Source organism: Anthonomus grandis, chromosome 8, assembly GCF_022605725.1.
Source record: "Anthonomus grandis grandis chromosome 8, icAntGran1.3, whole genome shotgun sequence".
Lineage (NCBI taxonomy): Eukaryota > Metazoa > Arthropoda > Insecta > Coleoptera > Curculionidae > Anthonomus > Anthonomus grandis.
The window spans coordinates 9,469,360-9,496,741 of record NC_065553.1 but is presented as its reverse complement, the minus strand read 5'-3'; the positions used below and the strand labels follow the sequence as shown (position 1 = coordinate 9,496,741).

Here is a 27,382-nt window from a genome sequence, read left to right as displayed (position 1 = left end):
TACGGAAAATTTAAATTCCTATATTTTATAGTAAAATATGGTTTTAAGCAATGATAACAGTTTGAAAATATAATATAGAACTAGATACCAATAAGAATTATTGGTATCTACAAACATTGGTATACAAATAAAAGGCATTATAAAAATGTAAGTACCTTAAATATTTTTATAATTAAACAATATTCATAAAAAGCTAATATTATATAATCACAAATATGCAACCGCTTTTAATATTTTTTATTTATCATCAGGGATGATAATTATTAACAAATGCTTTAAAATAAATTCTCAGTTGTATAACTTTAACAGCTTAAGTTAGGAAATATACCATATATAATAGGCTCTAGGTTCTAGGCTAGTCAGAATAGGCTCCCAAGAAAGCTTTGCAGTTGGGACAATAATGCTTCTTGCTTTGGCAAGAATCCATGCAATATGGAATGCAGCAGCATAGCCAGCATCTGAAAAAATATAAAAATTTGTTAAACCAAACTAATTAACAGACTTCCTTCTTATGACTCTAATGCAACTTGAGACCTTAACTAGTATATTTTAATTTACTCTTAACTTTTAATCTGTTGATTCAATAATTTTTCAGTAGCTAACAACTTAATTCAAACCTATTATCTCGATCTCTAATTTGCATTAAAAATATGTACGTACACGATTTCTTTTACTATTATATGACATAGAAAAAAGGGAACACTTTGCTACTTTTTGTTATATACTTATAAAAAAAATCATTTTTTTAATTTTAAAATAGGGTGCCATGCATGCATTGAAAGTTTTAATTTTTAATCAAGTAATCACAAAAAAATTGTTTGCATTGCATGTTATGACTTTAACACGCCTATTTAAAATGTCCAAATCAGTAATTTTGGCATTTACTTATTTTTTTTAAATAGCACGTGATTGGGAACAACCACTTTTAAAACATTTTTTTTCCCAATAATTTGATATGATTATTTTTTAAATCGGTTAATAAATAAACCCATAAAAAAATTAAATCATATAAATAAATGTATTTAATTAATAGCAGAAGAATAGAACGCTTTGATTTCTTATAGATATTTTAATAGAAACACGGGTTCTTGAATTATTTTTTAATTGACATAATACATGACATCTTATCAAGTGCAATTATGATTTGTCTGATGAATTTTAGTGTTTACTCATATTTGAAATTCCTATTGAATGTATTTCTGAAAAAATAAATAAAATAAATGCCAAAAATACTGTTGGAAATTTTACTTGATTATTACAAAATTAAAGCTTTCAACGCATTCATGGCACCCCAACCCAACCCAACCCAACCCAAAAAGTTCAGTTCTTTCTAAACAAAATTCTTATGATATGAATATGATATATTTTTAATAGCCAAACTTCGCTCATGGAAAATGACTACTTCTAAATCATCAATAATTTTGTCATTATCATAATCAAATTAAATTATTAAATATTCAATGATATATCATTTATACTTGCCTTTTATGTTCAAGAAAAAAATACAGATATCATATGAAGGGATCTTGGGGCAACAAGATATGTACATAAGTCTCATTTTACTGAAAATCGAGATTTCTTTATTATTTAACTAGACTTTACATTATTATTTTACTATCTGTGCAGAATATATTGGATATTTTCAGTCAACAACCAAGAGGTCAGAGAAGTGACTTTAATTCAAATGAGTATAGCAGACAGAGATTACTGTCCAACTGATAGTGAGTGATGAATGACTATCTGAATCTAAATTAATGGTAAGTAAATAAAATTGTGGCTTGTACCTTTTTTGGACATATTTTTAGGTAGGCATGTGTTCTAAAAAATGTTAAAAAGAAATTTTTTTGGGTGTCCAATTTGTATAAAAATAGAAAAACTTGAGTTAGGAGAAGCTATCAGTTACATACATATTGAAAAGAAACTTGTCGCTATAAGAAAAATAATTCGAGTATTGGATTAGCCTTTCGGTTCACCCGATTTGAACCCTATAGAGAATCTTTGGCCTGCAACATCACAAAAATCAAAAACCAAAAAGTTCTATGGCTAGTTTTGCAAAAAAAAAATTGAATGCATATGCGAGGTTTTTTTGATTATATCTATTTTAAAAATGTTTCCATACCTTTGTTCGCCACGGGAAGTATTTTTAAAGACTATTAAAAAGGTGCTAAATAACATTTTTAAACTTGAAAAAGCTATGAAAAAGACATACCACTTTTAAAGTCGCTTTTCTGAAAAATTACTGATTGTGGCTTATGTACCTTATTGCACGACTTTATACCATGGATCTTATAAAAAAAACTTCTCTAGTAAATTTAAAGGATTTTTTTTAATTCAGCAAATTTTTTCATTTAATAAAATAATGTTTAAGAGAATATTCATTTCAATAGCCCTTAATGGTCAATTATATTTTTGGACTCTTAACAGATTGTCGGTGCAATGGACATAAGTATTTGTTTTTTGTTGAATTAAAGTATTAAAGAAAAAACAAAAAGAATACAAATCGTTTTAAATTGAATGTCATTAAACTCACGATTTATACATATGACGTTAAGACTTCATCAGGTAAGCTACGATTATTTCCTTTAAAATAAACTTGACTAAGGAATTATTTAATATTTTCTTACCCAAAAACACACAAAAGTAGAGCGAACAAGTGAGTTTTGGTATTTGCTTCAGTCTCTATGGATGTGGTAATATTAGCATGACAGTGTGGACACTGAGTCCTCATTGGCTCTCCTCCTAGGGTTAGTGGTGGGCCTCCTACTATAACTAATAAAAAATATACGAAATTATTATAAGAAAATAAACTTATTTACAATTAAATAAAATATAAACTTAAAACGTTAACGATATCTATTATTATTTATTTTATTGTACATCCAAAAAAAATGTCAAAGTTGTTTTTTATAAGTTTCAAAAATCATGAGATTATTTTAAATAAACCAAAAAACGTAAAAGTTTCTTTAACAAAAATATATGTTATCTTGTAAATAATTATTAAAACGAAGGAGTTATTACAAAATGAGAAGGTCGGTATTTCGTTTTTCTGGTCTGATCTTTTTACTTTACGTTGTCCTACTTTTAATCCAGGAAATATGATTGCTATGCTATTGATATACACAAAATTCTTCCAAATAATTACATAAAATTAACTATAAACTACAATCTAGGTTAAGATTGGCGTCGATAGCGTATTTAAAGATTTAGATCTGCGAGTCATATATACAAATATATCTAAATTAATTTTTTTTTTAGGGAAATCCAAAATGTAATAATTTTCAAATAACTCAAATATCAAAGATAAGATATAGCAAGGAATATAAGCTAGTTAATAACTACTAATATTTATATAATTTTGTTTATAATATTTATTCACTTAGCATTTTAGAATTATCGATGCTCTATAGTTTAGATTTGATCTCGTTAAGGTAAAGGTAATGCTAATATTATTACCTAAACATATGTAGAGGTGAGTAAGTGTGTGTGTGTGTAAGTGTTTTGGTGACGTAGTAAAACCATTTTTAATTAAGAATGTTTGTTTATTTGTCACTTAAATATAAATCAAAAGAGTCATTAGGAAGTAGAAACGTAGTACTTTAAGTAACTAGTTTTTTATATAGTATATTCCTGTTAATATAAACATAAGTAAAATTAAAAAAATCTTTCATGAAAGCATATTAAAATAACATTGTATTTTTTTTCATGAACATATTATATAAATAAAATATGTTTGGCTCTGCGCTTCAAGGTACTCTACTCACTCATTAATAAGCAAATAAAGTAAAGGATTTCGTAGATAAGCAATTTCCGACATATTGACATAGACTAGCCCAGACTGACGCAGATTATTGTATTTTATCTGTAGTAATTGATGACTGCATAGATTAAAGTAATATTCCGTTTATTTAACAAATGAATTTTTCATAATTATTACAATAAAGCTATGTTTTGATATATTTTTTACCTGTATGTTGTATATTTGATGCCTGGGGAGGTGGAGGATACTGGCCAGGGGGGTACTGACCAGAAGGGTACTGGCCAGGGGGGTACTGACCAGAAGGGTACTGACCAGGGGGGTACTGACCATGGGGTTGTTGAAAACCTGGTGCTGGTGCGCCGTCGTAGGGTGGTGGTCCGTCTTTTGACATTTTAAAAATATACTCTATAATAAAAAAATATTTATTATAAATTAATAAAAGGTCGATAAGTTTGTACACCTAAGTCAACTTCTAATTATTGTTTGCTGAACTATTTTTTTCAGTATAATCTTATCGAACTGATAAGGGATTAGTAACATTAATGGCAATTTAAGTCTCAATGATACGTTTATTGGATTAATACATTGTATGTGTTGTTAATTAAATTCTAATACTTTTTTACCATTTTATTAAAAAAGTGTATGTATGTAACATGTCTAGATGTGTTATATCTCTGGAAAAATCGTAATCAAGTTTCCAAATACAGGGTGTCCCAAAATTAGTGGACGAAACGCGAACCCTGTATTCTTTGGTCAAAAATAACCTCACTTTTTCCTATAAACATATATCGGCAAACGCCCCTCAAGGGAGCTACGCCCCTTTTAAAGGGGGCACCTGAAGATGGTTTTTTCCACTTATTTTCGAAACGGGTAAATATAAAAATTTTAAATTTTGGTATTCTCCCAATTTTGATATGCTGAATTTAGTTGTCATTTCATAATTTTCATTATTTAGTCAGGTGCGTATCATTTAGGGGGTGAGCCTAAAAAAATACCTAAAAAAAATTGTGTGCAAAGTGTTTGTTTTTTTTTCTTTAAATTTTAAAAATTTGAAGCTTTTTACGTAAAAAAGTGCCTCTTGGTCGATAACGCTAGGAATTACCATTTTCGAGAAAAACGCATTTAAAAATAACGCTGCATAGTATTATTTTCACTACCAATTTTTATGAACACTTAGTAGCAGGCTTTGGAAAAAATTGACACACTGCATAATGACATTAACATTTGTTGTAATTGATTAGTTGTCATTTTGCATTCAAATTGTTAATATCTTTTTAACTATGGAAGACTTTTCGACCCGTGAAAAAGTAGATATTCATTTTATGTATGGGTTTTGCAATGGAAACGCACATGCCGCTGCACGAGAGTATCGGTGGAGGTTTCCTGCAAGAAGACCTCCACATTGGAAAGTTTTTGTTAGAATTCATAGAAATTTACTTGAATATGGATCCTTCGAACGTGCTCGAGGGCAAGGAAGACCAATTGCAAATGATGGTTATGGGGAAGTACTGAATTTAATTGAAGAAAACCTTCAAATATCATTGAGGACCTTAGAAGAGATTACCAATATTCCAAACTCAATTGTAAGTAAAATTAAGTATGATAAATAAATAATTAAGTACCTAATTTGTTATCCAAAAAATTAAATTAAGGTACTTATAACTGAAAATTGAGATTGGTATAAATAGTGTTGTTATTAATTATTATCGTCGGATCGCATTAAATTCATTTCAAAATACTCTAATTACTATTATTATTATTATTTACTTTATTTACTTGGATAAGTCTTATCACAAACATCAAACACCCCAAAACAAATCCTAATCCTTTGACGACTAACTGGAATGTTTCGTGGCTTACTAAGGTTTAGGCTTATTTCCTATGCAATTTAAAATATTTAAAAATAATTTCAGATTGGAAGAATGACTAAGATGTTAGAATACCATACTTTCCATTATAAAAGGGTTCAGGAGTTAGAAGAAGAAGATTTTTCAGCTCGAGTAGACTTTTGTCATTGGATTTTAAATCACCCAAATCTTCCTCAAAAAATTTTGTGGTCAGATGAAGCAACTTTTTCTACGAGTAAGGGCTTTAACAGCCGTAATACTCATTTTTGGAGCATCGAGAATCCGAGAGTAGTTCGACGAACTAACTTTCAGCATAGATTTTCCTTTAACGTATGAGCGGGTTTGGTAGGAGATAAATTGATAGGCCCAATTATTTTGCCACACAGGTTAACTGGTCGTCATTATTTAAATTTTCTTCAAAATAATCTCAGAGATTTACTGGACGATGTTCCCATAGAAACTCGGCTGGAAATGATTTTTCAGCACGATGGGGCACCAGCTCACTACAGCGGACAGGTGAGAAACTGGCTGGACAATAATTTTACAGGCAGATGGATAGGCCGAGGTAGTCCAATAAACTGGCCTGCACGATCGCCCGACCTTAATCCTCTAGATTATTAACTTTGGGGTAATATGTGCAATATTATTTATGCCACCGAAATTGATACTCCAGAAGAGCTTCAGAGGCGAATTCTCGCAGCTGCAGGCCAAATAAGAGAAAACCAATTTGAAATTCTTAGGTCGACCCAAAACATTCAAAAAAGATCCAGGTTATGCATTCAGGAAAACGGAAACTTGTTTGAAGATTTGCCTCAAATAAATTAGTATTTTTATCTGTTTGCAATTTTATTTGTCAATTTACTTTTGAAGCGTGCTATTGAGTTTTAATAAAAATTTTTATTAATAATACTATGCAGCGTTATTTTTAAATGCGTTTTTCTCGAAAATGGTAATTCCTAGCGTTATCGACCAAGAGGCACTTTTTTACGTAAAAAGCTTCAAATTTTTAAAATTTAAAGAAAAAAAAACAAACACTTTGCACACAATTTTTTTTAGGTATTTTTTTAGGCTCACCCCCTAAATGATACGCACCTGACTAAATAATGAAAATTATGAAATGACAACTAAATTCAGCATATCAAAATTGGGAGAATACCAAAATTTAAAATTTTTATATTTACCCGTTTCGAAAATAAATGGAAAAAATCATCTTCAGGTGCCCCCTTTAAAAGGGGCGTAACTCCCTTGGGGGGCGTTTGCCGATATATGTTTGTAGGAAAAAGTGAGGTTATTTTTGACCAAAGAATACAGGGTTCGCGTTTCGTCCACTAATTTTGGGACACCCTGTATAAGAAGAGGTTGACATAAAGCAAGTGTTATGAAAGAGCCTTTAAAAACAAATAATTTCTAATTAAAGCATATAACACAGTTTCAATGCACATAAATAAGGGTAGATTTAGAAAAATAGTAGACAATAAGGGCTATAAAAGTGACTGATACGCGGATTGAGGAGTATTATTTGGTTAGCACAAATTATATTTCTTGGTTTACACATTTCCATTCTTTACACATTTATTGGTTATCGGGTTAGTATTAAAAAGGCAGCTCATTAAAAAACTACCACTATACTGTTATTTTAAAATCCTCATTTAGACAGCGTTTGTGGATAATTACAAGATTTTATTAAGGGTTATTTAAACAAGATATCTGCAAAATGTTTCTATAACATGTAACTTTCTTTCGTTGCTAAACATCATGACATACCAAAATTAATGACAATTTCTTTATATTAAGAACGTGTGACCACGAAAACATAGATGTTCTTAGAAAAATTAGGGAGAATGATTACAAATTCACCTTAGTTTACATTATTTAAAATTACGCACATTTGCAAACGTCGTTGTTGAAACAATTTTAAGCACAATTAATGATCTTTAACATTTAAAAATTCACAAACTACTTACTTTAACTATTTTTTTTTCTCTGTAAAGTGTAAACACAAATCAATTTATACTGCAACGGTAGGAGATTGCGGTAGTACTGAGTGCAAAAGCACAATTCTCATTTTGTAATCCTCGAATTAACGCTATAAAGATAAAAGGAATTAATAGCTCTTATCAGATATATTTATTTTTGTCATATGAACAAATTGATAAACGTATAATGTTTCTTTCAGTTATAAACACTACAAGCTTGGTGAAATTTGATTCATTCTCACCAAGTTTTTAGAAGCTGGCAATAAAATATAAATTGTTTATTTAGAGAAATAAGAGTTATTGAGTTAAATATATAAGATAATATATACTCTATGTAGCTATTTGTAAAAATATTAACTATAAAAATAATAGTCAAATTTTATCCAATTTCTAAAAATGATCTTCAATGGAGGGGTTCATTAATTTTATAATTATTGTTTGTTAATTTAAATTTTGAGTTTTTCGATTTCTACCAAATTCGATTAAACATAACAAACTAAATCATGTCAAGAAACAAATATTTGAGAGCCATGGCTAGTATACTTGCTTTGGCAGTAAAATACAGGAGGTTTGCTAAATCAAGTTGTGGTTCACACCATATATCTTTAAAGACAATTCATAATTTTTGAAAGAACAATGGATTTATCACTCAAAGCCAATATATATACAGTGGAGTTTTTGGTGAAAACTTGAAAATATCATCATTCTTGACTATTCTTGAAACGAAACCTCAATGGCATATGAGTGACAATATTAACAGACAAATAATTATCAACGTGTACTGACCCCAAATGGCATTTGGGTCAAAAAAGTGTGTGGATGGAAACCTCTTAGACAAACTCAGAACTAGACTTACAGATAACATTATTCAATCGCAGAAATAGGAAAAATTTAGGTTAGTCATCAGGTATATTAGGTATATCAGTATTTAAATATTTCTTTATCTATTTGAGTTAGCTTTGGTTATATAGAATGCGGTAAAATAAATCGTGCTGTATTGGAAGCCCATAAAAAAAGTGCATAACTTATGAAGATATACCCCATTTCTTCAAATTTTAAATATTACATCAGCTCTCAATTTAAAAAAATGTGGTGTAGCACTGATTCAAGCAACCCTTTAAAACTTCAGGGTGATATATACGCTCCGCATCTGTACAAAGAAAATCTGATTTAATATAAATATAATATAGCTCCGATATAAAGGTGGTTCGCGTATGATTTACCGTAAATTACATATTTTGCTGATATTGTTCTTCTAAAGTTGGCATTCCAAAAATTGATGTTTCGAGGAAAAGGACCTTATCTCTTTAAAAGTTTAGAATAAAATTTATGGAAGAACAGTTATATATAAAACTACTTATTTTCATGACTAATTATTTACGGCGATCGGATTTAAAACCTAAAAATACCCTTTATTTTTATAAATTCTTAATTAAGTTCGAAATCTCGGTTAACCGATTAACTAATTGACTGACAAGTTGGTCTGTCTTGAAAAGGGGTTAGCTTGAAAAACGCCTAAAGGGTTGCTTAGAAAGAAAAACAAATTAAAAGTTGTCTAACTCATTCCTAACCTCCCCTTATAATTAATTTTTAAGTAAGTCACGCTGAAAAATCAATTACAAACTTAAATTGTGGTAACAACCTTAAAAAGGAACATTAACAATATCGAAAAAAGGATGTTTTTCAATGTTATCAGTCAATAGTCAACTATACTTTAATTTTCTACACGCTGTTTGTATATTTATTTTTTAATTGTTTATGGATTTCACTTTCACAAATTTTGAAAACTTTCCATAGAAAATACGTACACTATATTTTTCTAGTGAAACCTTAATTTAGAGTAGGATAGTTTAATTAAGATTGATGGATTAGATTAAAATATACAAACAAGCCTCTAATGTATCCATATTTAGCCTAAACTATCCTGAACACTTTAAAAAAATTATATTAATATATGCAATATAAGTATAATGAAGATATTATGTTAACTACTTTTATTAATTGAAGATCCTAATTACTTTTAAATTTAATAATATTCCTAGACAGTCCTTGCATGTTGACTAAGTAAAAACCAAACCAAGTGAAAAATTCTAAATTAGATCATGTAAGGTCATTATTCAATTCTTGTTGTTTCACCCTGTAAATGTATTTTCCATACTGATTAATTATCATTATAAATTTTACAAATACGAAGAATAGTTTAATTGGTTTCTCGAATTTAAAGAAACTCTGTCAATAACAAGTGCAAAACCACATGCATTAAAGATTTATTTGTATTTTAATCTTATAATATAAAAGTGTATGTAAAATGCCTCAAGCAATAGACATGTATTTAAATATTTTCATAATATTATCTTAGCCAAAGTTTAAAAAAAATGTTACAACAATAAAGTTGTTCTCGTGCAACAAATTTCTTTTAAAAGCAGTTCACATTAAAAAGAATAATAAATGTTCGTGACAATTAATATAAAAGTGACATACTGGCTAACCCTGTTTGCTCCAGTTTCACACGAATGTGCTGATTGTGTGACTGCACCTATTTACTTTCGACCTTCAGACATAAAAATTGTAATAACAGGGTTACTAACCTTATTTTAGTCCCTTTTAGGGCGTAATTAATTTGTAGTTTAAGAACTGATTAAGATAAAGGTTTTTGTTAGTAGTATAGGTAAATTCAAAAATTTACCTTAGTGAGTCCCTTTTTTTGTAAATGATATATACTTAAACCTGAAACATTTTCAGTTTAAGTATATTAGATAATTACAGGAATTAGGACTGAATAAAATTCCAACATTTTATTTACATAATTCAGACGTTTCGACTTTAATTTAAATCCTTTGGAAAGCTGCACAAAAAAGAGGGTTATACAAGACTTTCAAAGTAAACATTTCCTATTGAAAAGAGAATAAACACATGACGTGACACTTTCTACCTTTGAAGGTATATTTGCACTTATATTTTTTGCAATTTGCAAGTTTTATATTATCACCTTGAACTTGAAAAAGACTTAAAAGTCAAAATGTTGGCAATTTTTGACTAAAACCTTGGAGTTTGATCCACTCCTAATACCTGCGATTTGCATTAATAATTTAAATAATAAATACAAAAAAACATAAGCTAGAATTTTATCTTAACTTATATACCTATTATCAATATATTTTAGATAATCTGGATGGAATACGTTACTGAAAGATTATTTTTTGTTTTTCCCCTTGAAACCTTAATCTGTTATTATTTCTAAATAATTATTGTTTGCACGAAACTATTAAGGAGAGTATTTAGTAGTACCGATAGAATATGTAATACGACTATAGCTCCAATTACTGCTATTAGAAAAATTTGATATTTTAAATTTTGTTATATCTTATATACTATATAGCAATCAAGTTTGATAAGATGAGGTTTATTTAAACAAATTTTTAGAAAAAAATAGTGCCTTAAAATACTTGAAAGTATTCCCTATAGGATCTACTACTAGTAGTTCATTCTATTATTTCCTTATGACTAAAATTTTTAACATGTAAGGGATTTACTAGAAATAAGTAATGACAAAATTTAAAAACCTCATTTACCAACCTCCAATTCTTTTAAGCTGTTCTACTTTAAAATGTATTTAATGATTAACTAATTGAACATGTCATTAGCCATTGACATGTTCAACTAATATTAATGATTCTATATAGACTTGCTTGGCCACTATCATGCATGACTCATTTCAAAATTAAAAACAATATTTTATAAACATCTAGGACTTTGAAAGAGTAAGAGAAACTTTATAAGAAATAATATAAATATATGAAATTGCTCATTATATAATTTTTTCAAATCCTGTACATTTTGACAAAACCTTAGGTCCTTTAATACTCATATGGGGTGTAGGTATAAAATACAGTTTTACTCGGTTAATTATGTACAAAGTTATGAACTTTGCAAATCAAAAAATTATTATTAAATTAAAAAAAAATAATTGGCTGTTTTATTTTATCGATTAATATTTGTAAACAAATGACATTTTATCATCGGGTAAAGTTCCTTTTTAAATCTGCTCTCATCAGCTATAAAAATGAATTTATTTAAATTATGTATTTCTTTTATTTAAATTTTACAAATTCTAATGCTGAGAGAGTAACTAGAAATTTCCATAAGTAAATTATTTTTAATAGTCAGATCAAGCTATTTAAAAAGCGTTCAATAGAGTTAAAAAAATATTGAAAAGTATGCCTTTTCACGACCTTATTTGAACAATTTCAAACAAATTGATACAATTTTAGATAATACTTATAATTTTTTTTGTAGTTATCTATATGAATGATACGTTTTGATTTAATTAATTAACAAACTAATTTAGTATCTAATCTTATATTTACTTACTTAAATATCAAGGCCAGACTAATGGAATAAATAATTAAAATTGCAATACAAATTAAGTTTTAATTACATAAAAAATTAGAAAATAAAAACTATGGTCGAGTTCAGATAAATTCAGTCCAGATGTTTTTTTTCTTTTTTAAATTAGTTCCATACAAAAGATTTAACATCAGGTCTGTAGATTTTATAATACTGCCTTATTTTTTTTTAAATATATCTTGAAATAACGCGGAAAACAAATAAACAAGAGGAACTTTAGAGGAAGCAGCTAAATATACTTAGTAATACACTTATTTAAATCTGTTAGTTAATATTAATAGTACTGAATAAAAACAGTTTAATAAAAAATATATACAAATTACATCAAATTGGTTTAAAAACTGATTATAAAACACATTTATGTAAGCTAAATTAATGCTGCATATTTATGATTACGGCTTTCCCTTGCATCCTGCTTTTTAAAATAGCAGAGAATTACTAGCAAAAAACCGCATATAATAAATTATTCATATAATAACTTAAATATTTGCATGCATATATGCAACAGCATTATATACAGTGGTTTAATAAGGAAAGGTACAAATTCATTTATATTTCCAATTTTTATACTCTGGAAAATCCTCGGTCACGTCTATTGTCATTTTACAGGCGCGTTTAAAAACAATTATGGGTGTGTTAATTCGAAACCATGATTGATTTTATTGGCATTTATAACAACTTGTATAATACTGACCTACATAGTGTGTCCACGTTATCCAGGTGTATCCATCCTTGTAAATATTTGTCGAGTTTTTTTATGAAAATATTCTATAGGGGAGTGCTCATTTTTTCGAGCAATAATCATGGCCTTCTAAGTAATCTTAAATTTACCCCTCAAATTTTTATGATATTTAAAAAATTATGCATATTTGAATAAAATGCTATATTTTAACTTTATTTTCTTGAACAATAATAGTCGACGAATTTGTGTTCTTTTATTATAAAAGCATTGTAATAAGTTACAACAAAATAAAATGAAATTATATATATTGTTATTATTATTATATCATAGATTCTATTTTTCATGTATATAAATAAAATACTAAGCCAGTAATGAAAATAGACCGTCAACTCGTGATCTGTCGATTATACGTACGATTAAAAACAAATTTTTCCCAGTGAGAAAACATTACCAATTATAATGTGAACTGGGGAATCAATTATAGCTAGTAATATTTTGTGCAATACCATTGTATTATAGTATATATATTCCGGTAATTTTTTTTTAGAATAAAATGAATCATCTTGCTTACGTGTATTTATTAGCAGGCACTTAAATAGGCTTATCTAAATGTATGCAATAACTTATCATCTTTTACTTGAAAATTATAAAAGCGAATAACAAGCATATTTTTTGGAAAAATTTATACAAGATAAGGCTTATTTTAAAGAAAAAAATGTTTTTTTTTTGTGTATTTATTACATCAAAATCAATTTCAACATAATAATTTAAGAAGGTAGCTTTACATTTCCAGATATATGTATACAATAATTACAATACTCAAAATAATTATCACATCATTTGCAAACTCCTCCATATCGCCCTTTAACTTCACCTCTATAAATACTCATCCAAACAATATCCTCTTTTTTTAAATAAAATCTCTCTAGCATATGAAAACTTAGAATAAAAATATTTGTTATAATCGTCCAGTATATACAGACTGTTAAATTAACTAACTTAGCCTTGACTTTTCGATCATATGTTTTAATTTCATGAATTTTGAAATTTTGGATTTTTTGATACCAGAAATTCAAAATTATTAACTATTTTATTTAACCTTTAAAGCTAGGCTTTAACAGGCCAGACATAAACAATTTAGGATCGCTTCTGATTGGTCAACGTGTGTAAAATGCCAAGTGTGCTTTCAGCTGAGAGATTTTGTTTACGTCTGGCCTTGGTTGTTAAACTATATATAACCAGCGGTTCATAAATATTTCTTTGCAACTGTCTGTATATAAATTTTGGATAGAATTTTTTTTTTCCGATGCGATTTTCCAAAAAAATCGAATTAACTTAAATGAATATTTAATTAAAGATTAGTTACGATTATTTCAACTACATACCGGGTGTCCCAAAATGCATTTAACAGCATAGAACTTTTGCATTTTTGAAGATAAAGCAAAAACTTTCGAAATACGTTTTTTACGAGAGACAATGCTTCTTTCAAAAATATTTTCAAAACTACTCCTAACTAATTCATGTCGGAAAAACCGCCCCTAATTTTTTTTTCAAATAGCATTTTTAATTCTGAATATAATGGAAAAAAAAGCTTTTCTTTCATTATGAGTGGTAAAAAAATATATTCGTTTTGCATATTTTGCCTTATTGAATTTAAGACATTTTAGAAAATTCAAACACTGTAAATTATTATACAGTGTGGCTATTAATTGTCCCCTCTTCCTCTTATCTTTTGAACGCATTTATATAAAAATTTGAAATTTGGCACCTAAATACTATATTTTGGTCCCTAGCTCATTTTGTAAAACTTAAAATGGCGGCGGGACGCCATTTTGAAAAATAAAATAAAATAGAAAGAGGGGTCATGTAGTACATCGTTTGAAAGCTTCCACGGAATCATTTATGGTCCTAGAATAATAAGTCATTTCTTCTATACATAGCAAAATGTCAGCCTTTCAAAATTTTATTTTTCGCATTTTTATTTTCATTTAAAATAATTAGGGTTTAGTTAAGACAGAAATGTAACTATATCACTATAAAACATGTTGAAAATGTGCACCATTTACTTCAAGACTCTACTACTGCTCTATCTACTGGAGAACTCTTCACGAATATTTTGGAAAATGGCAACATCAATATTGCAATTATTCTTTGATGTAGATCGAAAATAGATTCTGGCTGGGTGACGTAGACTTTTTTTTTCAAGTAGCCCCCTAAGAAAAAATCCAGAGGTGTAAGATCGGGCGACCTGGCTGGCCACTCGGTAGGTCCTCGACTACCAATCTACCGATTAGGGTAATTATTAGCCAAATATTATCTAACATTTCTCCTATCAGTAGTTCTACTGCATTTTCCAACATGTTTAAGTAAAGGTATTCTGTCAAATTTCAATTCAAATTTTACAAACTGAAGGAATGACTTATATTCTAGGATCCTAAAGCCAAACGATGTATTCTCCCTTTCTATTTAATTTAATTTTTGCAAAATGAGCTTAAAGGGTGTGCCAAATTTCAAATTTGTATATAAACGCATTCAAAAGATAAGAGTGAAGGGAGGACTATTAAGAGCAATATTTTTTTATTTCAGAAATTAAAGAAAAAATCGTTCCAAGCGGAAAACTTTTTTTCACTCACTTTCAACTTCTACCTTAATATGAAAACACTTTTCTTAATAATTTTCAGGTCGTACTAAAATGTTGTTTATTAAACTTAATGTTAATACATTTCATTTTCAACTCACTCAACGTTTAAAAAAACTAGTTAGCCCTGTCAAATAAGAATGTAAAATTTTAGTTAGAGTTTACAGCCGCCATAACCTTGAGAAAAAAAAGCAAATGTTTTCTAAGACTAAAGTTTGTTGCCTTAATTAATTAAAATATATATTATTGATAAAGGCAAGGCCTTTTTAGAATAAAAATTAAAAAGATATTCATCTTTTATATTTTTGTGTATTTTCCACACAAAAAAAGTTCTATTACATTTAAAAAATTAAATAACTGCAGCAGAAATTCATTTGAGAAAATGTCAAGTCCAAGTCTATTCTTAGACAAAAGCTTGTATTTATTACAAGTTATATTTAAAAGTTATTTTAAAAACCATTTTTAAATCATGAAATATATTAAAAAAAATCTCTTTCCGTTTATTAATTATGTTGCAGGTATAAGTTAATAATCAGTTACAGTGTATAGGTTATTATTTTAAAATTCTTTAACCTTTTAAACCTTAAAAATATTTGAACTTACCGCTTTAAAAAAAAACTTGAACAGTAGTCAACCGTGTCACACTAGCAAGCGATATACTGCGACCTTGCAGTGCAAATGCGCAACTGGTACAAAAACTAAAAAAACAAGGATCTTCGATGAAAAAACTAATTATTATTAGTACTCATTCACAAAATTATATTGAGTTGCGTGGAACCGGCAAACCGAAAAGGCAACGTTGTCAGACTACGGCTGCGACCAAAATGATTTTAAAAAAATCAAAAACCAGCGGCGCTTGCGGATGGCGGAAAATATTGAACGATGTGGCGCCAGCTAGACTCTTGTTATTTTCGGCCTTAATGGGTATAGGTCAAATAGTTGACAAACTAGCCCTTCTTGTATCTCAATGTTATTCCACGTCTGAATGACTAACACCAAAATAAATATCTATTTGGGTTATCATGTAAAAACAGATTAATTGAGATTAAATTGTTAGGTAATTTATTTCGAAGAAGTAAAGGAGAAGTACTACCCTTTGCTATCCTTTATTATTTAAGGCAAAACTTTTTATTTTATTGTTAAATCAGTTTTGGAAAGTGGATTTATGTATAATATGAAACTGAGAGTACAATTTGAAATATGGTGCCAAAGTTTTAGCAAGCCTGCATCGAAGGTAATGTCAAAAATGCTTGGCATGGTAACTCATAGCATGGCACTCGTAAGATTGTTTATAGTGGCGAAAGAGTGATCGAAAATCCAAAAATATTGATCCATAACACTATTTAAAGCCTTACCTATTTTATTAGTAGTAGTAGTAGTAGTAGTAGTATAGTAATAAGCTAGAGCATGGTCCGTAGGCTTCAGTTCTTTACTGAGTCGTCCCGTCCTCCTTATAAAAGCTTGCACGAGGTCCCAATCCAGATCTTTCCCTTGAAGTGCCATAGATCCAAAAATTTTCTTTCTCAGGCGATTCCTTCCCTGTACCGAAATTCCGACAGAGCGAACTTTCTCTTATACTAAAAAGTGTAGATGCCTGTTTAGGCAGTTAGAATTCTCATATAGTCTTTGATCCTATATCTGCTCTTTGTTATGAGTCGCCTTACTTTAGAGTCGTCATGATCTGGTATCATCTCCTTGGCAACATCTTTCTGTTCTGGTGTCGTCGATCCCACCTCGGTATAATTTCCTTCTGTGCTATCAATATTTCCAATGCATCTCTGCACTCCTAAACTAGCGCTAATCTGTTCCTGGGTTTCTCGATCACCTTGATGGCAGATTGATTATTAGAGTAAATAAAAATCCCCCCCCCCTTACCTTCCAATGCTTCCCGTTTGTTTACTACTACAGGTATAGCAAACATCTCTGCTTGGAAGACTGTTCTGTGTTTTCCTAGCGGAAAGGATTCTCCTGTGTTCGTTTATATTCTGTACACTCCAGCTCCGGCTGACATGGTGCTTTCCGACAATGTGTGCACTAGGCCCGAAAACTGTTTAGCTCCTTGGTTTGGCCATTCTTCCCTTATCGGGATTCCCAGCCAAACGCATTTCTTTAACTTTAGTTTGCCACTCGCTTTAGAACATCTTTATGTCAGAATGGTTATCCTCTTACACATCCTGAGAGCGATCGTCATATGGCCTTGTCCTAACTGAACAGTGCTCCATTCTCTGCTATCTTTCATCGTCTTAGGGCGACGCTCCCACGAGTTAACGTGGTCAAGACTTTTCCTTTCAAGAGGATCCGCCAGTCGCAATCACATGTATGAAGCTTGTATGGTGAAAATCCGAATCGTTTGTCGGCCATCTTGCTTGGCAAAATTGACAGACAGTTGTTGAAATTGACTGATAGAACATCATTCGTTATTGTCATACCATTAGAGTTTGTTTTTCATTTGAATGATGTTATTTTAAATTCATGACTTCTTTTCTAAAAAGTTCTCTTTCAATATTGGGAGTAATATTTTAAGTGATTTGCAGCAAGCAATTCCAGGTTTCTGGTAAGAAAATCTGATTTTATTTATTACTATTATGTTTTTGTATTGTCAAACTTTAGTCTTTAATAAAATCAAATTCAACTGATTTCAATGAAGAAGTTTCACTTTTCAAATATTTAATTTTAAACTTGATTATTATAAATAGATATTATTACAAAATGTCTGGCCTCTCATTTCCTATTCAAAATTAAAAATTGATTAAAATTTTCCTGAAAATTTTCTTGATGTAAGAGTATGTATATTTTAAAGGGTTCTGAGAAACATAGTAATAAAAGATTTTTTTAATTTCCTTCAGTTCCCATTACAATAAAAACATGAAGAGCGATATGGAATGTAAATTTTATTAAGACTTTGAGCTATAAAATTTCTTCTGATCAGTTCTCTCTACAAATTTTAATAATGCTGATACTGCTGGCTTTACCCTACAATACATATTTATTTAAACATTTATTTTGTCTTTTTTTCACATAAATCGTTTAGTAAATCGGTTTATAAGGTTTGCACTGCATATTTTTTTATTTTATTTCATGCTCGTATCATACCACTTTCTGTGTCGAGACGAGACATAGGTATAGAGACTAAGAGACCTAAGCATCCAGAATGGATCAAAATTGAATGTGTTAATAAAATGAGGATATTATTAACCTAATAAGAATGCCTTTAGATGTATGATGAGAAAATAGCACAAACATTTTGACAACCTTTTCTAATCTTTTTAAAATTAGGGTAGTTCAGTGCTAACAAAATACTTTTAAACATTTTTAGATTAATTATAATTTATATAATGTCTGTTATAATAAATTATTTTATATTATGTATTTTAAGTAATTTTTTTTTCAGGAAAATTAAATAATAAATGTATTAAAGAAAAACATTGTTTTATTTCCATGTGTCCAATTGGTGATATGTCGTACACTATTGTTAGTACACTGTCGTAGATTATTGCAGTAAATTAACTCATTTAAATACGTAAAATAAAGCTGAAAAGTTTTATTTTTGTTCACATCAATATCTGATGCTAACACCTGATCAAAAAGGCCCTTTTCTCTATGAGTAACCTTTTTGAGTAGGCGTTTGCTTTAGATATTACGATTAAATGATAAGATTATCAGATTAAATGAAATTTGATTTCCCGCCTTAATTTGGCGACGCCTTTCATCATTTTGATTGGTCCAATTAGGCACGTCAAACTGTCAAGTTAGTTTCAACAGTTTTTGTTGCCAAGTGAGAGGACGCTCGCTGATTTGTCAGAAGAATTTCTTCATCAGTTTGTATGTAAACACCACTTCTCTATATATTTGTGTTCTGTGGTCGCAACATTATCCCCCGATGAATGCAGCGTCGTACCACAGGTACCACCAATCCATCGAGGTTTCCAACCAATTGAAAGGACAGCTGATCTACGCTGGTTAGACAAAGTTGGGCCTCTATACTAACCGACGGCCCAAAGAAGTGCGTGACATATTGGCAGTTATGTTGCTACCTCTCTGGTTGGCTCTATCTAAGGCCTGTTTCTTTATAGACTATATCGAACAGCGGCACGACCTCTCCCAGTCTATGTGAGAGTCTTTTCCTTCTTCTTTAGGCTTGGGACCATCTAGGTAATCATTTTGGGCCCCATTAGCTTACACTAAATGGGTCTCCTTATGTTTGACTAGCCGAAGTTAACCTATTCGACTAAATTAAAGAGTTGAGATGATCTTGAGAATGGCGCAAGATAGCAGAATTTTTTTTCACGCAATTATGTATGTGATAAGTTTTAATTATTTTTTATATTATAAAGATTAATTAAAAAAATGTAAATACTAATAAATATATATTTGCATTCAAAACAAAAAACTTTCATATTCAGATATTTGTATGCATGGTATTTTTCATAAATTATTTCCGAAAATTATGAAGTTATTTACGTTATATGGTGCGCTCTGCCTTGATATTTTTACCTTAACTGTAACACTAACTGAAATTACAAAAAACAGTTAATTTTGTTTTAATTTTTTTTACTTAAGTTCTGTTTATATTTAGCTTGTTTTCCAATTGAAAAACTGACTCAGTAACTAGAATATACATCAAAATTTAAAAAAATATAAACCTAAAAATAACAATTCTGCTTATAAAAAGCACGTCTGGCAATCTAATCTATTTATTTGTTAACAAATATAAAAATATGGCAGTTTTGGGTTGCATGTGACTAACGAAAATAAATTTTAATTAGGCTTAATTTAAGAAATTACGTAATTTAGGTCTCCTTTAATTTGTTGATAAATTAAATAAGATGACCAAATTTTAATTGTTATATAAGAAAATTCTCTAAAAATTTTAGTTCTCTTATTATGAAACTACACCATGTAAAAAAAAATAATTTTTTCGGAATTTTATGTCAATCTACAAGGCTTATGAAAAATTATATATTAGTTTTTAGGTACAAGTCTACTTAAAACACATACAGCCTGAAATAAACCGGATTTTTTATTAAAATATTATATTTTTACTAGGAATTACATTATCATTGTGAATAACAGTTTGTATGACATCAATTTTGTAAAACAAAAATATTATATTTAGTAATTCTGCACAATTAGAACGTGTTAAAGGCGTGATAAAAATATTTTAAAATATTTCAGTGTATCGTGTTATAGAATATAATAGAAAAAAATTCTTTAAATAAAATATTTGTGACAAACTGGATTTAGATTCATATCTTCAAAGAATTTATTCAAGTCTAGTTGAACATAAGATTAAAGCTTGTAAAATTTTATGATATGTTTTTCTCCTACTTAAACTAGCATATATTTGTTAAAAAGAAATAGTGTCTCTTAGAACCAAAAAATCACACACAAAAAATTAAGAGCACTTTTAATCCAGCTCTTTCAGGCTTTCTTAAAATATGCTTGTGCGTTCAGAACTAATACGTATAATGTAAATATATTCATTAAAGATTGAATTCGTATCCTCTTTGACAAATTTCCTCAAATTTACTACGATTACTTAAGGCATTGTACATTTAGGGTAAATTTTCTCAAATCTCCCTTTACACAATTTTATTAAGAAAACGCAGTTCTTCTCAGCTAAAAAAACATTAGAGCGAAACGCTATTCATCTATGATCTATGACTGACTATACAATATATACTAAAAAGTCATGAGATGTTAGGTCGGGAGATCTCGCCGGCCATTCTATTGAACCGCTTTGTCCAATCCAGTTTTTTAGCGATCGTTAAGGTTCATTAAGACACTTGATGCACAAAATTTATCAATCAATCAGTCGCGTTAACTGGCCTCTCAGCGGCGACGCGGCTCCTTACATACTGAGCTGACTATGGTTCCGGAAGGTTCGCGAACTTTCCACGTGAAGATTCCGGAATGACGAATAACAGCTAACATCCGCGGCGTTGCCATTATAGTTATAATAGAAACGAATATTAGACTAATGATTTACTTAATGAAAAGTTACTTCGTTACTTCCTCTTAATGATTCGCTCTCCAAGTTCTCTCATAAACACCTCTGTGGTATTGATTCTTATAGAGAAGACTAATATCTTTATTAGGTGTAACATAATTTTCATTACCATGATAGAACAAATTGTTTAGGAAAAATAGTAATTCTATTTGCAACATAATTTTTACCACTATTTTAATTTTTCGAACCTGATATGGAGAACTGAATATCTCTTCTTCTTCCGTGACGGGTAAAATGTACTTATATACTGTTTATGCAGACAAGATATTGGTTTATTAAACTTATTATTTATCAACAAATAGTTGATAAGTACTCGTAATATCATTCGTATTAAGGTTAGCACGGTAATTAACTACTTTATATTACCATAAACCGAAAAAAAAACACTCAGTATAGTATTGCACGTCCTTTTGGAATAGTAAATATTGAATTTAAATATCCAGTATAATTAATTAAAATTTAATCTTATTTGGCACATTCACCTTTGTGAAATATTCGATCAGCAGTAGGAAGAAGTCTATTTTAGAACGGGACAATAATGCCATCATTAATTCCTAGATGTCGCAGGATATGCTGGATTTATCATATTTATTGAGGTTTTTTTATTAAGGTTTGCTATACAGCATATTCCAGAGTTACTAAGATACTTGATTAATTTAGCATCTGTTTCAAAAAAAAAAAATATTTTAATTGTAGAAATGCTAGAAATATACCATTGTTTCAGACTCGTCCAGCGATGTTTTTTAATAATTATTGCTAGTAGGATTATTTTTGAATATTTTAGAAAAAAATATTGTATGTTTCTGAAAAAAATCATTAGACTGCTTAGATGAAGTAAAGAAACTCTAACTAGATAGAAGTTTTAAATTATGAAGAATTGGGGAATATAGACCTAAATAAATAAAATAATTATAAAGTAGGAGTTATTAGAGTCTTCAATTATTCTAGGCACATTATGCAAGTTTCACTCATTAAAAAGAGAAAAAGAGAGCGATTTCAGTTCTCACCGTCCAGCTTCATCAATCAACTGGTTTCTAGGAATAAGCATTATTAAAATGATTCTAACGGATAATGGAAAAATCATTGATTAAAGGACGAGAAGGGGCTCCACAAAGGTTGAGGAAGATTACAGGAATCTGCTATTTCAAAGTATTTTTAGCTTAAAAAATAAATATGCATACATAAATAATATCTTAAGAATAAACTTATAAACTTATTTAATCTATATTTCAATGTTGCAGTTCTAAAGGTGGTTAACACTATACTGAGTAAGTATGTTTATATACATCATTTGAAAATTTTTAAAATTATTATGCAAAGCCATGTAGAGATCACGACATTCCTATAAAACATTCCTGTTTTATTTTTTAAATATTGTTACCTTGCTTAAAAATTTTTTATATCCCCTATATACTCGATTGAACATTCCGGCAGATTCGCTTACCTTCGAGACGTCGTGCGGTGTGCTACTTGTGTCATTCTAAAATGACATTCAAAATTCTAAAATGACAGATTCAGCTGCTTTCTCGGTCTTTACAATATCGTTACAATATGTGTTTATTCTTGTTTTTTTTGGTATTCAGTTTCTAATTTTATTTATTTTTTACGATTGCATTATGATGACTTTGAAGAAATTAATAACTATGAAGAACCAAACAAGACTTATTTTATTATATAAATTAAAAATACTAAACAAAGAATTACGGTACGCCATATACTAAAGTTCGTTAGCAAATTGGAGGTGGGTCATTTAAGTTATATTCATCACTTGCTGGACATGGAGGGCATTTCATTCGTCCTGTTTTTCTATCGTACTCACCTAAAATAATCTTATGTATTTAGTTGATGTAATTTACTGTGAACAGGTAAATTTACCCAAAAATGCTCCGCATTTTTTACAAAACAACTGAATCTGGCTACTTTCAGGCATCAGAAATGGCAAAAAACATACAGGCCAGCACACCAAAAGACAAAGAGCACCAAGTGGGGAATATGCTACCTAAATGTTTATAAATATGTTGCAACCATTTAAAATATTAAATTAAAAAATATGTGTTTAACCGGCTGCAAAAAGGCAATTTTTGTTACGAGCTGATAGACTTACATTAACTTACTCTGTTTCTCTGCCTTCGAATACACGGTCTGTCTATGGCGGAGCAGTGAGGGCATGTAACTCTTAAGGGTCCTGGTCTCCATGTTTCAACTAAAAGCAAATAGTAAAAATTATTATTATATAAAATATTATTTAACATGCCTTAAAAGTCTGTTTATTCTAAATTCTTTTCTTTAATGTGATTAGCTGCAAAAAAGTTTTATGTATGACTTTGGCATATAAATACAATTACTGATAACATAGGAACTTTTATATCAGATTAATTTTTTTACCTGAAGTTTTAAAAATACATTTAGACTTGCCAAACTTATCTTGAGATTTTGCTCGAACGTCCGGACAGCTACAGCGTAGGCCAGTTTTAGGACCTAAAATAGGAAGTAAATAAATAAAATACAGTACACAGATCCGGCCAATTGTGCAGAAATCAACGACAATAACAAAGTCATAATTGAAAAAAAGAAGATTTAATTAATTTCTTTCAATTTTTGAAAATATTGTCGATTTAGTCAAAATATCAACATTATGGTAGAGGTTCATCAAGAATACAAATACAAATTAAGTTCTAAGATCTCGAATCTTTATGCTTTTTTGAATTATCCACCCGAGCAAAAGAGAATAAATATTTTCATCAAGGACGCTTGGAAAACATGTCCATAAGATTTGTGAACAGGAACCAATTTCAGATCTTCCACACACACATATATGTCGAATATCTGAGATTAATCTGATAGGAGGTAGGACAGAAGATTCTCACACTCTATATGTCAGAAAATGTTTGAAAAAACAATTTTCATCCTAATAAAAAAGATCAAAAGTTCTCTATGATCAGTCAATCATCGCAAGTATTCGTGTAAATAATACATAGAGTCTATAAGAGCACGGATTATTGGATAAAAGAATACTGAAAGAATTGTTAATTGAGCTAGATAAATGGATAAGCCGCCTATAGTAGAATATACGCTAAGTAAAATAGAGAGTTTAATTTAATTCTCTTCCTTCTGCGCCACTGCAGTTACTTCACCTACCCTGACCTTTCATAAGGATAGTTTGAATATATATATTACCTCCATTCGAAAACGCATTCAGTTTATATTACTAGTCTGCTTTAAGTGTTCGAAGTATTTATATCAAAGAGCCTTTAGTGAAACATCAGGAAACACTTCAATATATTGAAATAAGTTATAAGCCATTAGCCCAACCAGTCATGTTTCAACTATTAAATCCGACCAAGAAAACATTATTTAATGTGAGCAAGCAAATAATCTCACTCAGTTTTCTACCAGCTTGCTGCCTTAATCCTGGCAAAAATATGTAGCCAACCTCCACTTCAGAGCAGAATAACTCTAGACTCCCATCATTCTGCAGCAGATAACCACCTGCCGAAGGTTAATACTGAAGGAGAATAGTACATTTTCTAGTAACCCACACGAAATTATAGAACTTCTACTTTCTACACAGTTACCTGGACTCCTTATTGCCTTAGCACAATAGTATTACACGCAAGCAGTACATATTGCGTATACATATACTCCTTGCGCCCATTATTTATTTTCAGATATGTATGTTTATTGATAAATTAATAAATCACTCTTATAAATAGTTTAGTGTATTTTATTTATACTTACACACTGGAAATTTTTTAGACGAAGAAGTACTGCCACAGCAACAAAAATCGTTGCCTGAAAAATGGGTCATTGCCAAGTTGGGGTGTTTTTGAATCAGATGCTCACCTAAGGTGCAAGGGCATTCTGGGTTGAACTTAAATTTCTCACCACATATTTGGCAAATTAAAGGGCTCGCGTCCATTCAACAGAATTTCCGTTTTTTGCGCGTCATAAACTGACGCATCTTGGGGCGAGATTTGTTTACCTAATATCGAGTCATTTCTTTTAGAAACTGAAAATTTTGACGCGGACTTTCAATTCGCTGACACAAGTCAAAATAAACGCGTTGACGTTTATCAACATGGCATTTGTAAACGATGAGAAATTATGAAAAATGGTAAAGAAAGCAAAGAAAAAGTACAAAGGTCTAGCTCAAGTACTTCGGAAGTCGTTGAGAGTATCGATTTAACTTTACTTCCTACAGCATCAATTGAACCACATCTGTTGCTTACAAGACCTTCAGGATCAAGTAATTCGAGTTATAGTTTAAGAGATATAAATTCTAATAATGCAGATAAAATTGTAAGTCTAAGAGGTTAATTTTAAATTCAATTATCTCTGATATATAGATGATAGCTGTTGCCTCTTTATCCGATGTTCTATACCCCTATAGTTTACAACTTAATTTTAAGTAAAACTCCTCGACTAAAATCTATAATACACAATTCGTAGCTTAAATTCAGCACACAATATACGGGAAATTAACGTTATGCGATATAAAGTTTTATGGCAACAGAGATTCTCATAAAATTTAAATGTTTTGAATTTGAGGAAAGGAGAATTCTAAATAATACGAAAATCGTTGACTTAACGTAAAAATGGACGGACATTTCATTTAAGATTTTTTAAGTGAAGGCAACAGAGACAAAAATATAAATTTATTCAGCAGTAGCTTAACAATTAAAAAAAAAACATCATATGTTTTAATATAATATGTATAATTCACCCTTTTTTTGTGCACGTTGTTTGAAATAAGTATAATATTTTCTTACTAAGGCCACAGATCTTTTTGAAGTAGCCTTAAATGATGCCATTCAAAGACCAACGACTTCCGAACTATTGGACCAAGCCTCATCAGAAGATCGAAGAACTTATCGCTTAACCACATCACAGCCCAACCTAAGAGGTCCCAATGACACTGATTTTCAAGTAATGAGAACCAATGCAGGTAAGTTGTGCATAGGAGAGGGTCTACCAACAGGTACAAAGTTTATTTTTAGGCGGTGCTGCAAAAATCCATGCGATACAAAGCTCCCAAAGCGATAACACAACTAAAAGAACAACATCTAAGAGGAGCTTGAATAGAATACCACCCTCTTACTCCACGGTTTTAAAATTAGGACCTCCAATTACACACTTTGATTCTAGCACTTACCCATCGATACCATTTATTACCAGACAGCCTCCTCCTTCTTATGCGGAAGTACATGGGTGGGATGATAATCCCAGTATAATATCTGGTGAGAATCTTTTCTATAGTTTATTGTATGATAATAATTGATAAAGTCATCAATATAGCAGTGTTAAATAGAAAAATAATCGAAATAGAGAAACTACAGTATTGTTCTTAAATTAAAGATATGTATATTTTGTTCAAAATGACGTTACTGTAGATAAAGGTATACATCAAAGGAAGGAAAAAGTGTTTATTTTTCTCAAAGACAATTCTTTTTACAAGTACAATAAAGAATAAAAAAATCATCAAAAGAATAAAAAAAAGATACTTAAAAAGCATCAAGTAATTCGCATTTGAGAATTGAAATCGTGTGTACGCAAATTAAGCTAACGATTTATTTTGAAGTTATTTTTCAAAATGAGGGATCAAGAAACGAATTAAAAAAATTATTTTCGAATTTTCTCGTATTCACTTTCCAGCACCATACCTTGTATTATCAATTAAGATGTAATTTCAATTTTTTTTTAGCTGAATCCTATTCACTGGGACCCAACCCACTCTACATCTCATGTCCTCGATGTAGAACAGTAGTGGTATCAGATATCCACACGGAAAGAACCCACGTTTCATACATCTTAGCCATAGTGATGTGTCTTTGTTTATGCTGGCCTTGTGCTGTATTACCTTTATGCCTAAAGTCTTGTAGAAATACTTACCACTTTTGTCCAACCTGCAATTACTATTTAGGCGTTTATCGGCCTTGCTAAATAAAAATTTGCAGTTTTATGATTGTTTTTTGTTAACGATAAACGATTTGTAATTTTTTTTGCAATAGAAATAATATAAATATAATAATTCAATAATAATAAGTGGCACTTTTGATGATGAAAGA

The 27,382-nt window shown here is 29.8% G+C and overlaps 2 protein-coding genes across 7 annotated transcripts; one reads left to right on the top strand and one right to left on the bottom strand.

The window, feature by feature from the left end:
- LOC126739323 (cell death-inducing p53-target protein 1-like) lies at nucleotides 1–25,375 on the bottom strand. 6 transcript variants are annotated; one of them, XM_050444952.1, is made up of 6 exons: nucleotides 25,056–25,111; nucleotides 23,703–23,795; nucleotides 23,432–23,520; nucleotides 3,965–4,162; nucleotides 2,625–2,769; nucleotides 1–458 (listed from the first exon to the last, which is right to left on the bottom strand). In XM_050444952.1, exons 3-6 carry the CDS (start codon nucleotides 23,511–23,513, stop codon nucleotides 356–358), a joined length of 528 nt encoding a protein of 175 aa, XP_050300909.1. In that variant the 5' UTR covers nucleotides 23,514–23,520; nucleotides 23,703–23,795; nucleotides 25,056–25,111; the 3' UTR covers nucleotides 1–355. The 6 variants fall into 6 exon arrangements, with proteins under 6 accessions (XP_050300909.1, XP_050300911.1, XP_050300912.1 ...); XM_050444954.1 differs by lacking the exons at nucleotides 23,432–23,520; nucleotides 23,703–23,795; nucleotides 25,056–25,111 and adding exons at nucleotides 7,569–7,690; nucleotides 15,911–16,101; XM_050444953.1 differs by lacking the exons at nucleotides 1–458; nucleotides 2,625–2,769; nucleotides 3,965–4,162 and adding exons at nucleotides 22,967–23,146; nucleotides 23,193–23,316 and having other exon boundaries at nucleotides 25,056–25,375.
- LOC126739322 (uncharacterized) lies at nucleotides 25,367–27,276 on the top strand. The gene is made up of 4 exons (XM_050444950.1): nucleotides 25,367–25,616; nucleotides 26,091–26,262; nucleotides 26,315–26,554; nucleotides 27,019–27,276. Exons 1-4 carry the CDS (start codon nucleotides 25,422–25,424, stop codon nucleotides 27,255–27,257), a joined length of 846 nt encoding a protein of 281 aa, XP_050300907.1. The 5' UTR covers nucleotides 25,367–25,421; the 3' UTR covers nucleotides 27,258–27,276.
- The last annotated feature ends 106 nt before the right edge of the window (nucleotides 27,277–27,382 follow it).

Excerpts from the sequence above, each read along its gene's own strand:
- LOC126739323 (XM_050444951.1), bottom strand. The coding sequence starts at position 25,236 with ATGGACGCGAGCCCTTTAATTTGCCAAATATGTGGTGAGAAATTTAAG. Across the intron at positions 23,796-25,055 it reads GTCTAAAAAATTTCCAGTGT|GTCCTAAAACTGGCCTACGC; the intron begins GTAAGTATAAAT and ends TTCCTATTTTAG. Across the intron at positions 23,317-23,431 it reads TTCGAAGGCAGAGAAACAGA|GTAGCATATTCCCCACTTGG; the intron begins GTAAGTTAATGT and ends ATAAACATTTAG.
- LOC126739322 (XM_050444950.1), top strand. The coding sequence starts at position 25,422 with ATGAAAAATGGTAAAGAAAGCAAAGAAAAAGTACAAAGGTCTAGCTCA. Across the intron at positions 26,263-26,314 it reads AGTAATGAGAACCAATGCAG|GCGGTGCTGCAAAAATCCAT; the intron begins GTAAGTTGTGCA and ends GTTTATTTTTAG. Across the intron at positions 26,555-27,018 it reads TAATCCCAGTATAATATCTG|CTGAATCCTATTCACTGGGA; the intron begins GTGAGAATCTTT and ends ATTTTTTTTTAG.